At 44.5% G+C, this 14366-nt stretch overlaps 1 protein-coding gene across 2 annotated transcripts in view; it reads left to right on the forward strand.

Annotated features, from left to right (window-relative positions):
* Window positions 1-607: 607 nt before the first annotated feature.
* CA10 (carbonic anhydrase 10) overlaps window positions 608-14366 on the forward strand; it is a 498736-nt gene continuing 484977 nt past the window's right edge. The window contains exons 1-2 of one of the 2 annotated variants that reach the window (XM_084803345.1): window positions 608-1038; window positions 1971-2612. In XM_084803345.1, coding sequence (XP_084659471.1) covers window positions 2552-2612 — 61 coding nt within the window. In that variant the 5' untranslated portion in view covers window positions 608-1038; window positions 1971-2551. Of the gene's footprint in view, window positions 1039-1535; window positions 2613-14366 lie in introns of those variants that run through there. The other variant, XM_084803346.1, reaches the window with a different exon arrangement.

The following is a 14366-nucleotide window of genomic DNA, read 5'->3' on the forward strand; positions in this document are numbered from 1 at the left end:
CTAGACTCTCTAGACTCCGCTCAAGAATCTGGGGAGTCCTCTGGTGTAACTACTTTGGCTCTGATGCTGCACCCTTAGATGCCACGCGCTCTGGATGCCTCATTCACTGTCTTCTCTGGATCTACTGTGCTGATCATCAACAACACGTTTATTTTTCCAACCTCCTCCTTTTTCCACTTACCCAACCTTTCTACGTTTATTAGACTGAGGCTTACAGTGAAATGGCTTCTAGGCATCAGAAATTTAAAACTGAGAAAATACTCCCTGAGGGTTGTGCGCGTGTTTGTTGTGTGGTGTCCATCCGCGCTTATGCAAAACCTCCCAACGTCACACTTGGGTATCCGGACAAGCTCCTCGAGAAATTCTAGATCTTTCCAGGGATTCCCTCTGCCCTGCTCTCCTCTTCTTTAACACCCTTAAAAGAGATAGGTCTGGGGGCTTTCACCAGCCATTCCTGCCTTGGTCAACGCACACAAATCTGCTGCAGTTTTTCTCCCCCCCCCCCCTTCACTTCCTTGTTTGCTCCTAGCCCTTTTAGGAAACAGTCCGAAGCGCAGGGTTTCCTCGCATTTACCCTGCAACCGCACTGCATTCCCTGGCAGTTTTTCCTGGGCTAGACCTTCTGCGGACCCGCTGGCTCCCGCTTCGCCAGGGTGGTGGGTGGTGCTCTCGCCGCCCCCTCCTTCCCCTGGGGCCCCGGAGAGCAGAGCGCTGGGCAAGAGTGCGCGCGCGCGCGCGCGGGCTTGCTGGGGAAATCTTCCCTAGAAGCTGCGGAGTGTCGCCGACCTAGAGTATCCCTGGGTCGAGCAAAGCCACCAAAGCATTTGAGAGCTTCCTTAAAGAAAAACGGTGAATGACAAATAAGAAGGGAAACCCGTTTCCCCTGACGCTGGGTTTTCGAAGGTATCGGGTCTTCCCGTAGCTGGTCTAGTAGGAACGCGCTTGGCGGCCTCTGGTACCCGGACTTAGAGTGGAGGTTAGGAGAGACTTGCCTGCAAGAGTTTCACCTGATCTGGAAACCTGCAAAGAGAACTGTAGGTAAGTAGCCTTCTTCTAGCATCCAAGCTGGAAGGGGGAAAGAGGGAGGAGGGAGCAGGAGAGGGCAGGGAATGGATTATGAAAGAAAGAAAGGAAGGAAAAAAAAACCTTCAAATTCCGCTGCAGAGAGAGAGAGGGAGAGAGCACAGCACAGTCCTTTCAAAATGAGTCCGGCGCGGCTTTTCTGTAGGGAACGAGCAGCCTCGAAGTTCATTTTAAAGAGAAAAGAAACTCTATGCTCCTGGTGTGGGAACCCGGGCGGCTGGGCGGGGCGGAGCTCCAAGGCTGGCTCCTGGGGTCCCGGCCCAGGCAGCAGCCAAGGTGGCCTGAAGTGCTGACGCCCGGCTACTGTTCCATATGTCCTCACCGCCCAAGCCGGGACGGACTTTTGCCTCCGCCCCCGGGTGCCAGGGGCCCCCGCTGACGTGGGGACTCCGGGCGGCGGCTCCGAGGCTCACCTGGTCGAGCCTTCTCCAACCCCCTCCTGCTTCTGCTCCCGCCCCCACCTGCCCTCCTCCGCCTCCTGCTCTCCAAGTGGGAAAGCTTCGGAATCCGTAGGCGAGGAAATAACGACCCCTGCAGTTGCATTGCGGAAAATCTCGGCGGCGACGCTAGTTGCGGGCGATGGAAGCAAGGCATCTGCGGGGTCTAGGGAGCTCTGGAAAATCGCAGAAAAACAGAAAGCGCGCGTGCAACGAGGGGAGTCAGTGAGCCTCCCGACGCGCCCCAGTCCTGGGAGCCCAGCCTAGGGCTCAGCGTCCTGGAAGAATCGCCAAAAACCCAGCTTGGAGGCTACAGGCGGCGCGAGGACTTGGGGAGCAGGGAGGGTCATCGGAGGCTGCTGGTGACCGGTGTTTGGGGAAATAATCTCTGCTTCTCTTTCTTTCTCTGTGTGCCCCGTCTGTTCCCCCCACCCCACCCTCCGGAAATAGGAAAACCGGTTGGATCGGAGCCAGCAGCCACCTTCTGACCATGCCTCGGTGAAGGGGGGGCGGACTTCGAGGGCAACTTGTCGCGGACTACCTGGGCTCAGCAAACACAGGGGAAGAGGCCAGAAGCCCGGAACTGCCCAGTTCGGCACGGCGGGGGGCTGTTGTCTATGTCTTCTTGTGGCGCTCGGCGGATCGGGGTCTCGGTTTTGCAGGAAGATCCCAGCGCTGGTGGTTTCAGGTGGCTGCCACCGCCTCTGCCGCGGTCGCCGCAAGTGCTGTTTCCACCGCTGGTAAAAGAAGCAGAGACAGGAGAGCGGGGAGACCTCGGAGGCTACGAGGCATCGGACATGTGTCAGCACATCTGGGGAGCACGTCCGAAGAGCCCTAGGGGAGATTTGCAGAAACAATTCAAACTGCGTTATTGATCTTGGGGGTGACTGTCCCTGGCCGGCTGTCGGGTGGGAGCGCGAGTGTGCGCTCTCTGGAGAGTGTGTGCGTGTGTGTATGTGTGTGCAGTGTCGGGCTCCCCCCTTCCCCCCTGTTTTCCCGTCGAGTGATGCACCTGGAATGAGAATCAGAGGATGGAAATAGTCTGGGAGGTGCTTTTTCTTCTTCAAGCCAATTTCATCGTCTGCATATCAGGTACGGGACATGCTGGTGTCACGGGCGGGTGGTGTGTTCTATGGTGATATTTGGAATGTGTGGGGTTTTATCATCTGTAGACTTAGGGCGGGAAGGGAGGCAGTGGCATGGCCCTTTTTCCTTCTGTGGCTTTGCTGCCATCCGAATCAAAAAAGCCTTCTAAGCCCAAGGGTGTGTGCACGGGCTTCTGTGTCCCTATCCGTGTGTGTATGTGTGTGTGTAGGTGTGCCTCTATGGGTAGGATCTTTGCGGCGTCCTGGAATGATGAAGAGATGGAGACTGAAAAAGAGGAGGCAGATGGGTGTTGATTTTCAACTGCTTTCCTGGCTGAGAACTCTGGCGCCGAAATCTGAGCCTTGGCATCCTTCACTCCCAACCTCTGGCTTCCAAAGTTCCCAAACTCAGTGGTTTCTGGTTGGCAAAATGGATGCAGAGCCTAGGCACTTTAAAGAGACTGCGGGAAGATGCGGGACTGGGGAATACCAGGAGAGACTGGAGTGATGAAGTCTCCCCCGCCCCCCACCCCTGCCTTCCCCAGATGCTGGTGTGGTGCTTTGAAACTCGGTGGCACAGCCCTCCCATCCCAAAAGCCCCAGAAACAACACAGTATTAGAAATGCTGCAAGAGATTAAGTAAGGTCTTACTTCCCCTTAAGAATGTGCTGATCACAGGCTACTTGTGCCAGCTTGTGGGGATTTTGTTTGTTTGTTTGTTTGTTTGTTTTGATTTTTTAAAGGAGTAAATGAGAGTCCGGGGTGTTGAGGTGATGCTTGGGGCTGGGTTTGTGCCAAGTCTGTATCTGAGTATCCTGTGCTGGGAGGAGCTGTCGTTTCCAAGACGTATCTTTCTTGGTGCAGGAATTTAGGGTTGGAGGGAACTGTGTAGCTATTCCACAGTCCTTTGGCTCCTCCCACTGACCAGCACCCACTTCATTTTTCTTGCACCTGCCATTTAAGGACCAAGGGTGTAGAACCTTTGCCATTCCCCCTCATGCCTGCATTCCCTCTGCAGAAATAGGGGCTGAGCCAACTTCCCATGAAGTCTCCATAGGTAGCCTACCAGGAGGAGGCCTGCCTCTGTGAGCAGAGGCACTTGAGAAGCTTTGGAGTAGGACAGGTTTCATGTTTCCTCCTTTAGCCTTGCCAGTCCCCCACCCTCCAAATCAGACCTGATTCTGACTATTAAAAAAAACCCTTCTGCCTTTTCTTTACCTTGGACCTAACTCTAAATACTGCTGTTTAATTTCAATCTTCTCTAAAGACAGAACGAGAATCTGTTATGTGAAATCATGTTTGGAGCTTGGCCCATCCTGCTTTAAAAAAAACAAAACAAAAAACAAAAAAAAAAACATGTTGCTCTAATACTTTCATGAGTTATATCCACGTAGTAGACAAGGGAAGTCTGGGGTCATTTCCCTCCACACACACACAGTGGGAATTCTCTTACTCGACTGTGTATCTTCCAGTACAAACGTTGAGGTGACTTCTGAGGGTTTATGACCCTTGTGACCAGGGATGGACTGGGTGGCATCTCACCAGACCACATTATACATCGTCTACTGGGCCTCTCCCTCTTTCTCTTGTTCAATATTATTTCACTACCTAGAAAATACACTTTTCTTACCTTCCTCTAAATCATTTTCAGTAGAGCCATCTGAGTTCCTGTGAGACTGAATAAAGTACTACTTTGGGTGAGGGGCTGGATTTCCTTAAGAATCCTATTAGTCCTCAATCTCCACCCTTGTTCTTGCCAGGTAGTAAGTAGACAGAGGGGGGGGGGAATAAGCTGAGCAAAGCTCTGTTTTTAGCCTCAGAAAGAGTTATTAGTGGGATACCTGTCATGGCTGCATTCGGTTTGGTGTGTCAGCAGCTAAATTATTCAGCTAGAAACCCGAGGAGGAGGAGGTTATTTCCACCCCAGGAGAAGTGTTATGGAGTGTGTGGCCTTTCGCATGTTTATTAAATAATCCCTGCAATGTAGTGAGGGGGATGAAAGTGTAAGCAGAACTGGTAGCTATTAACTAACCAGAGAACTAGAGTACCATTCCAAGTGCCTGGTTAGGATCTGCACAGATTTGCACTTCATGGAGATGTGTAGGCAAAGAAGCGGGTCTGTGTGTTTTGTGTTTGCACAGCACACATTGGACATTCTGTCTGTGCAGCTGAGGGGCTTCCTCCCATCAGCACAGATACTTATGTCAGTGAGTTTCATGTATGCCTAAATTATGATTAGTGATATAATCGTGACTCACAATTGCTACAGTTTGGGGACTTCAACTCTTTTCGCTTTCCATCTGACAGCCTGAGGATGTGTGTAGGAATGCAGTGTACTAAGGTTGAATAATTATACCTCAGGGAGGGCTTAGTGGGTCTTTCATTTCTGTTTCTATGATTTGCAGTTTTAATTTACTCATGAATGAGTTCCAAGGGGAACGAAATCCTTAGATCATAGAATCCACTATCACACATTTTTAAATATGAATGGGGTGGGGGCACTTTTTCACTGTCTTAGGGTGAGCTTCCCTGGCCAGCAGATGGGTGCTAATCCATTTTACATTACCAGAAAGTGAAGGGTGATGCATTGTTAGGCTAGGCTTCATTAGTGAGGAGCATAAGGCTGGCAAAGGCCAGTAAAAATCTGCAGTATAAACATTTTGCCGGAGGAAAACACTGCTAGTAACTTTGCCTATGGAAGGTCTGTGTAATGGATTTCATTTGGTAGCCTTTGCTGTCAGGAGCACTCTGGGATTTATAACTCAGCATTTTGCAAACTCAAGGTTTACTACACACACACACACACACACACACACACACACACACACACATATGCGTGCTCACGTGTGCACCAAGGAGTTTCCTTTCTGCTTTATTTGGCTATGTCATATAGAATATAGATACTTGGGCTTGGTCTGTTTGGTAGCTCTGCTGTAATAATCTGGTTGGCCAAGGGACTAAGAGCTCATTTGGCCAGTGCTAGCTTGCTGCTGAGTAAGGAGCAAGCAAATCTTCCACGGGGGTGGGGGGCGTGGGGGGATGGGGGGTGGGGGGGATCATCAAACCAATTTTAGCAACTTAGTGACAGCATGACAAGGCTTTTTAAAAAGGAATGCTAAGGTCTGGAAATTAAACACAAGTCTCAAGTCTCATTTGCCTAAAGATGTAAGGTCACAGGGAATCTGTAAAGAAGGGAAGAAAGGAGAAAGAAGGTTGAGAGGGAGAAAGAGAAATGAGGACGCATGCTCACATGCTCGCTTTTCCTCTGTGCTAGCTGGAGGACCATTCCCCTTCTGCAAAGCCGACTCAGGTCCCTGGGAGTGAACACTGAGTGGCAGAAGGAGGGAATTCCCCAGTCAAAAGGCAGCTGCCTGACTTCATTCATGCGTTGTACTCCACTTCCTCACTTATGTAACTTTGCCCTGCGCCAGTGTGTTCATGGAAAAAAAAATATCCCTACAGCATTTGAGTTGTGCTTTCAAGGCATTTTTAAAGTTTGATTTTTTTCCTATCTATTTGATTTTTTATTTTTTTTATATGTATAACTGAAAGAATGAATGAGGCTAAATGAATGTTACTCTGCGAGAACTTGGAAGTAAAAGTTTAAGGCAATTATCCTGTAAAGCTAGAAATACAGCAACAAAACACTTGAACTGGACTTAAAGCTGTCCACTAGATGAAGCTATTGCCCACGTGCCCTTTGCACCTTTGATTCATCATTCACTATAAGGAAAGGACACCTCATACTTCATGTCTTCCTTTTCTAAAACAAACAAACAAACAAACAAACAAAAAACTAAAGTGGCTTTATACACAGAAAAGAAATAACGGTAGGGTGGCCCATTATTATATGGCAGTCCATTATTTTATGGATTCGATGAGATGATAAAAGCTGTTTAATAATTTTTTCAAGCCGCGCAGTGGTGGATCACGCCTTTAATCCTAGCACTTGGGAGACAGAGGCAGATGGATCCCTGTGAGTTCGAGGCCAGCCTGGTCTACAAAGGGAGTCCAGGATAGCTAAGGCTACACAGAGAAACCCTGTCTTGAAAAAACAAAAAAAAATTTTTTTTCACTTAGCATAGTGTCTGACACCTAGGAAACATACAATAACATCACCTATTATTTATTTTCTACAAATGCAGCTGTATATAAATTTGATTAACATAGAGTAGAACTTTACTTTTTTTCTTCATTGGCTTCACTAAGAGCAAAAGGAATCACCAGTCAGGAACTAAGGAGATGGCTTATTTAAATCCTTGCTGCACCAGAGTATAAACCTGAGTTCAGGTCTCTAGCAAGCCCATAAAAATATTCAGGCACAGCTGCATGCATTTGTAATTCCCATGTGAGCAAATGAGACAAGCAAGTCCCCTGAGCTCACCAGTGAGGCAGCTTAGCTGAATCAGTGAGCTCAGGTTCAGTGACAGGCTAGATCTCAAAAAATAAGGTGGAAAGCTATTGAGGAAGGCACCCAATGCCAACCTCTGACATCTACATACATGTACACAGGCACTCATGTGCATAGTTACCTTCATACATATAGAACAGTGGGAGAAAGAATACTTACATTCATACACTACCACAAATATACACATATGTATAACACACACAAACACACACACACACACACACACACACACACACACACACACACACACACACACACAGACCAACCAGCACATTTTGTAATCTATAGCATGAATCCCACTTTCAGGAAAATCTTGAGCAAGCCAGAATTGTGTCTTCAGTGACTGTCTCATGCAAACAAGACAAGTAGTGTTAGATTTAGTGCACCATTAGGAACGTTCCATACTTATCCTTTTTACTCAATATTGAGTGAAATAAAGCTTGGGAAGTCCTATATAATCACCTGGAGTGCTTTTTTTTTTCTTTTTTTTTTTTAACCAAGATCAACAGGCTTTTCCACATTCTTCTTATGTATTGTAGGTTAGTATAGGCTCCTCTTTAAAGTTCTTCCAAATTGGAAAACAGTGTATACATTCACTATGACTTGCAATGTAGTATTCCATTAAGTAAAACTGAGCCCCATTCCAACAGGTTAAATGTGTCATTAACAGTATGAGTTCTTTAAATCTGTGGTTCTAAACCTTCTTAATGCTGTGACCCTTTAATACACTTTCTCGTGTTGAGCTGACTCATAAAAGTTATTTTTGTTGCTACTTTATAACCTTAATTTTGTTACTTTTATGAATTGTAATGTTTCATATCTGTCGGGGTTGTGACACATAGGTTAAGAACCCCCGCTTTAAATTATTTTGCTGTGTGATGTCATAGTCAATGACAGACAATCGTCATCCTAAACAAAAGTCTCAAGGCATTAGAGAGAACCTCACCAAGTAATAGAAAATCCCAAGATGGAAAGAGAAATGTCCATGAGAAGAATTCTCCCCTTGGGCCCAGAGAGATTGACTGACATCTTAAGAAGCCAAGACCAAATATTTGTCTCATCACATCCATCAAGTATTTCATATTCGCATTCAAGGTCTCAGTTCAGAAGAAATCCAAATGTCATAAGTCTGTAAGATATCAAGTCCTTAAAGAAAGAGTACGGATGTCAGAAGGCTTATCCCACAGTCCAGCCCTACTCTAGTCACTTATATGCTTGAGTAGTCCGTTCCCTTAGCTTCTTAGCCCTGGGTCCTCGTCTGTAAAATACAGTTTTTATTTGGATGGTCTATTTCTAAAGGATTGTTTGAAGCAACATCAGAAATAAAAGCAACCTTCATGCTCTGCACACATAAATGTTTATAATAATGGATGAACCAAGATTAAAACACAGCTATTAAAGCAAAGAGGAGAGGCATGTGGAGAATATGGAGTGACATGAAAATGCTTAATTGCTTGGATGTAGTTTAGTGTAATGCATTAGTATATCTAATGTTAGAAAGCAGTAGGGATGATATCTAATTGTTTAATGCGTGGCATAGATACTATAGATGAGAAAAACATGGCCGTGAAAGAAAATGAAGATATTAGATTGATGTTAAAGTTTGGAATAAGTGAAACGGAGATCACATTAGCAAAAGGAAAGGACGGTGGTGAACGTATGCTCAGGAAGGACTACTGCAACAGAAATTCAAGGTTAGCTTTGGGAGACACTGGGGTGTCGGGTAGGGCCTTCTTAGGAAGCTAAAATACTAGAAAATACCATGTGAAAATACAAGTTGCAATTTTCTTAATAGCTATGTAGCATCTCATTAATTCAATAAGCTAAGCTCACTTCATACTTGTCTGCAGTTCTTACGGCTTTGAGTTTCGAGTTAGTGTTGACTACTTCTAGCTACTGATCTATTGGACATAATCTGTACCTGTTTGAAATCATAGACCATTGACAGTTTTATGATGGGGGTGGAGTTGAGCATTCTCATCTGTACGGAGAAATACAGAGTTGACACTACTCAGGGCTGGAGTTACAACAAGGAAACCACAATGATAACAAAACAGGATTGATTGAATGCTTAGAATAATATCTGGAGTATGGTAACAATGGGCCAAATTGTGGGATGGGGGAGGGGAGAATCAGCATGGGGGGGTAGAACAAGCACAAACCCACATGTGACGGACAGATTTGTCACTCATTCTCTGGTAGGTCATTATCTGGTAGTGTTAAAAAAGTAAAAGAGGCTCAGTGAGACCCACCTTTCTCCTTTACAAAGGAAGATGGGAGAAACGCATGTATAATCTGCCCTTGTGTCTAACATGCAGTCATTGTACAGTGAACTGAAGTTATCCCCAACAAACAACCACATTTTGTCATGACTGAAATCGATAATAATTGCTACTAATATTTAGAAATGTTTTTGTAAGTGCCAAGTAATCCTTCAGCCATTTTCTATGTGTTAAATTGTGTGTGTGTGTGTGTGTGTGTGTGTGTGTGTGTGTGTGTGTGTGTGTGTGCGCGCGCGCGCATGTGTATATATATATATTTCCTTGTTCCAAGTGTTTTATAAGATAATGCACTTTGCATAATAAGAGGTTTATAGAGTAGACTGAGAGTGTGACGGTAAAGCAGTTAGCTTTGGTGTATGCAAGCAAGAAAGGGAAACATTTATAAAGATGAAACTATTTGAACTAGAAAACTACATGAGATTTCAAAGAAAAGGGCAAGAGGGAAGAGGAAAACCATAAGAAAATAATAGTATGTTCATAGCACAAAACAAAAATGTCAAGAGTGCAGTGATCTGGGCATATGGACTCAAGGGGTTGAAATAATTGGCTGGAACTAGGAGTACAAACTAAGCTACAGTTGCGATGAAGGTCTTTCAAGCCAAGACGAGATGTTGAGACCTTAGTATTTTTGTTACAAGGGGCACAGAAAAAGGACAAAATCAATTTTGTGTGTGACTCAATAAAACACATCTGTACTTTGAATATACACAATAGCCTAGAAACCAAACTCCCTCTTCATTCCCGGCCACCTTTATTCTTAATGATAGGACCTACAAAATTATTTTTTCTTTAATTCCAGTCAGAGATATATAGTGAATTCCAGCTTCAAACAAAACACAACCAGCAACAACAATAAAAAAATTTTAAACGCAGCAACACGAAACCCTAGCCTTCTAAATCATCTAGGTCAGTATGGGACATTCTGAGTGGTAGGCCAAAGACGGGGAGACATTTCCCTAACTCTTGGGACCCAACCTTACCTTGAATTCTTAAGCCTTAATTTATATATTAAGCAAATGAAAACATCTTGACTTTGTACTTGAATAATAATGATTGTATTTGTTAATTGGATGAAGGCAAAGAAGAAGGAACTATCTACATGTACATTTATATTGAGATGGCTTAGGGTACACAGCTGATGCGACCCTTGTGTGAAATAGATAGTCAAGTCTCTGCCCAATATTCTGCAGCAGTTTTACCTAACTATTCTCTGCAAACCTCTTGTTTCCAGAATATCTCATGTTCACTTGGGAAAACATGTTTATGATCTACCAAATTACATACTCATCGTACCCTGTAAAGGGTACAGTTACTATGAAGAGGATATCTACTATCTATCTATCACCTGTTGCAGGAAAGGGTTTTTCCTCCCTCCCCTCAACTCCCAAAATAGTGACTCATGAGACTCATTATTAAATATTATACAAATACCTAGGCCACCATAGCTAGGTTTTTCTCTGACTAGCTCATAACTAAAAATAACCACTTTTTCCCTAATCTACATTCTGTCACCTGGTCAGTTACCTGAGATCAGGCACTATGCGTCCATCCTCTTCCTATCTATCCGGCTGAATCCCACACATCTGGCTCTTTCTCAGAATCCCTTCTCCCTGCAAGATGCCCCACCTATTTTCTGCCTCAGTCATAGACCACAGGTTTTTCTTTCTTTTTTTTTTAATTTGATTTTATTAATTTATTCATATTACATCTCAATTGTTAGCCCATCCCTTGTATCCTCCCATTCCTCCCTCCCGCTCCCCCCCCTGCTCCCCTCCCCTATGTCTGTGACTGAGGGGGCCTCTTCCCCCTATATATGCTCATAGGGTATCGAGTCTCTTCTTGGTAACCTGCTGTCCTTCCTCTGAGTGCCACCAGGTCTCCCCATCCAGGGGATGTAGTCAGAAATGGGGCACCAAAGTTCATGTGAAAGTCAGACTTCACTCTCCACTCAACGGTGGAGAATGTCCTGTCCATTGGCTAGATCTGGGTAGGGGTTTGAAGTTTACTGCCTATATTTTCCTTGGCTGGTGCCATAGTTTGAGCAGGACCCCAGGACCCAGATCCACCCATCATAATGTTCTTCTTGTAGGTTTCCAGAACCCTCTGGATCCTTCTATTTCCCCATTCTTCCATGCTTCTCTCACCTAAAGTCCCAATAGGATGTCCTCCCCTCTGACCTACTTTCCTGGTAAGTGAAGACTTTCATGGGACATGCCCCTTGGGCTAGTGTGCAGATATAAGTGAGTATATACCATTTGTCTCTTTTTGCTTCTGGGTTAACTCACTCATTATGATCATTTCTAGTTCATTCCATTTGTCCATAAATTTCGGGAATTCTTTGTTTTTAATAGCTGAGTAGTATTCCGTAGTGTCTTTATCCATTCTTCTACTGAAAGACACTTAAGCTTTTTCTATGTCTGGCTATCATGAATAAGGCAGCTATGAACATAGGCCACAGGTTTTTCATTGACAGATGTTGCATCTATAAAATACACAAGAGATACCTTTTACAATTATCTATCTATCATCTATCTCTGTATCATCCATCATTTATATCGATCATCTATCTTCTATCTATCTAATCTATTTATCTATCATTGTTATCTATCTAATAATCTACAGATAGATAAATACCTATAGATATACAGACCTAAAAATGAAATCATTTACTCTCTCCACCTAGTCACACAGTGTTGATTGAGCATACCCTAATCTTTCCAGGCACTTGGAATCAGAATACGTCAAACACTGAAATTTCCCTGCAAGAAGTTAATATTTAGTAAGAGATGAATTTTCAAGGTGTGTAGTAAATATTGTAATAAGGATAAAGAAAGTGAGAGCAGAGAAGAAATATCTGACTCGTTTTGCAGATGGGAGGGGCAGGGAGAAGAACGTAGGCACCGTTAGGATGTCTGGTCTTAGCCGTGATGTTTCCTGTTGGCTTGGAAGATTTGTGCTGTCTAACAATAAGGGGTGAGATGGAGCAGTGGTCACAGGGACCAGTATCGGCAAAAACAGAGCAAGGAGATGTGTCGCTGTGAGTTCAGTGGGTGTCACAAAGGTAATGTGACGACTAGAGAGGACTGTGAGGTCCAGGACAAGATAGAAATGTGTTCGGGAAGTGTGGCTTCAATAACAGTGACATGTTGCAAGTAATAATGGCAGAGGGAACTGCCCTGGTCAGGAAGGTCTCCGTTTGAGCCCAGCAGAGCGCATTGTTTGATCACTCACTTCATTAGAAGCAGACCAGTCAAGGACATGCTAGTGGCACTGGCCGAGGCCATGCTCCATTTGGCTGAGATCGCTAAGCATTTTCCAATGTTGTCTCTGGTTCCAGATGGCTTCCCAGAAGCTTTTGGAGAAACTCAAGTATAGAGAACAGAGTTGAATCTCCTTATGTAGTTTAGTACCGGGTTTCTATACTTTAGGGAGAACAACCAGAAATCTATAGGTTTACCCTGTCTTTTGTAACATCTCAAATATCATCTAATTTACTTTACTATTGAACATTTCCTCTCCCCCCCCCCCATTCTTATCCCAAGTAAATTTAAACACAAAAGGATCTCCAGCGTGCAAAGTTTGGAGGAGGATCTTCCAATAGTGAGAAATGGCTCTGGACCGCCTTTATTACAAAACCATAATTGCTCTTTATTGGTGGGACTGAGTTGTTAATAGGGAACCCAGGGTTTGGAGTTGATTACACTTGCATGAAGGAGCCATCAGAATGGCAGGGGAGAGATTATCTATGGTGATGAAGGAGACAGCCTACAAATATCTCTGCCTCCTGGTCTGGGAAAGGTGACAGTTTTGTCACAGCAGATGCAGAATTCATCCTTAACTCTGTCCAATACTTCACGCCCAGTGGCTAAAGGGGCTGGCAGTAGGAAATGAAGCTTGTGACTTTCAGTTCAGATTTTCAGAGCCAAGTTTTGCGGGCTCTGCAGCACATTTGGCAGTGATGTCAGAGTTGGAATAAACACATTTACTGGAGGATATGAGTCAACATATTTCCCTTCTGCTCCTCCCCTCTGTTCCCTCACTACACACGCTTCTACCTTTTACCCTCAGTGAAAAATAATACTGATGGTAGAACATACTGAGTGAGCCCAGCCCTTTTCTCTGAAGTTGGGGTACATGATAACTGACTCATAGGGCTCTAGAAATCAATGCATACGGAAGCACATCTAGAGCAGGTGTTTTTGCATTGTTCTGGTTTGCCAGTGTTCCATATGATTGTCTACTGATTAAACAAAAGTGAATGAAAGGATCCCTCTTGTGAGGTAGGAAGTTGGCCTGGGCACGTGGTAAAATGTGGTGAACAACAACAACAACAACAAAAATTTTGGTTTTGATCCTTTTAAAACGTACGTGTAATGATATACAAACACTGAGTTTGCATTTCCCATTGCCCAGCCCAGTGCCTGACCTTTAGAAGAGGCTCATAACGAACACATCAGTTAATAAATAAATGAATAGAAAGGAGTGATTTAGAATTACTTTTTAACTTCCTTAGAGATTAAAGGACAAGAATTAACGTAGGAAGGAGAGGGGAACCGGGCGCCTGGGTCAGCTCGCCTCTTGCTTCTGTTGCATGTAGCTTCTCCAATGTGCAAGGAGTTAGAAGGGGGAAAAATGAGCAACCTGTTGGGTAGCTTTGTGTTTCTTTCTCAAAGAGAGCTCAATAGGTTTGCTAGACGAACCATCTTTATTTGAGGTAGGCATTCACATTTGCTTAAGATGTATTTCAGCTCTTTTGTGTTCTAGGACACCATTGTAAAAACATGAACTCCTGCATTCAGCAATTCAGTATGGCTCCTTTCCTGGTGTCCTTTTGTGTCCCTGGAAGAGGAGATTTCATGCTATGCCATGTTTTCCCTCACGAAGAAAACAGAACATCAGGGGCCTCACTGTCTCTTACCTAGTTCTTTACTAGAGGAATCAAGGCCCCCCTCCTTGGCTCTTGATACAGAGAAGTACAGGAAATCACTGGTGGTTATGATATTTTCAGACTTGTGCCCAAAAAAAAAATGCTGCTTCTCATGTTATTTTTCACACTGCCATGTCTAAA

The sequence above is a fragment of the Acomys minous genome, assembly GCF_964271855.1.
Source record: "Acomys minous genome assembly, chromosome: 12".
NCBI lineage: Eukaryota > Metazoa > Chordata > Mammalia > Rodentia > Muridae > Acomys > Acomys minous.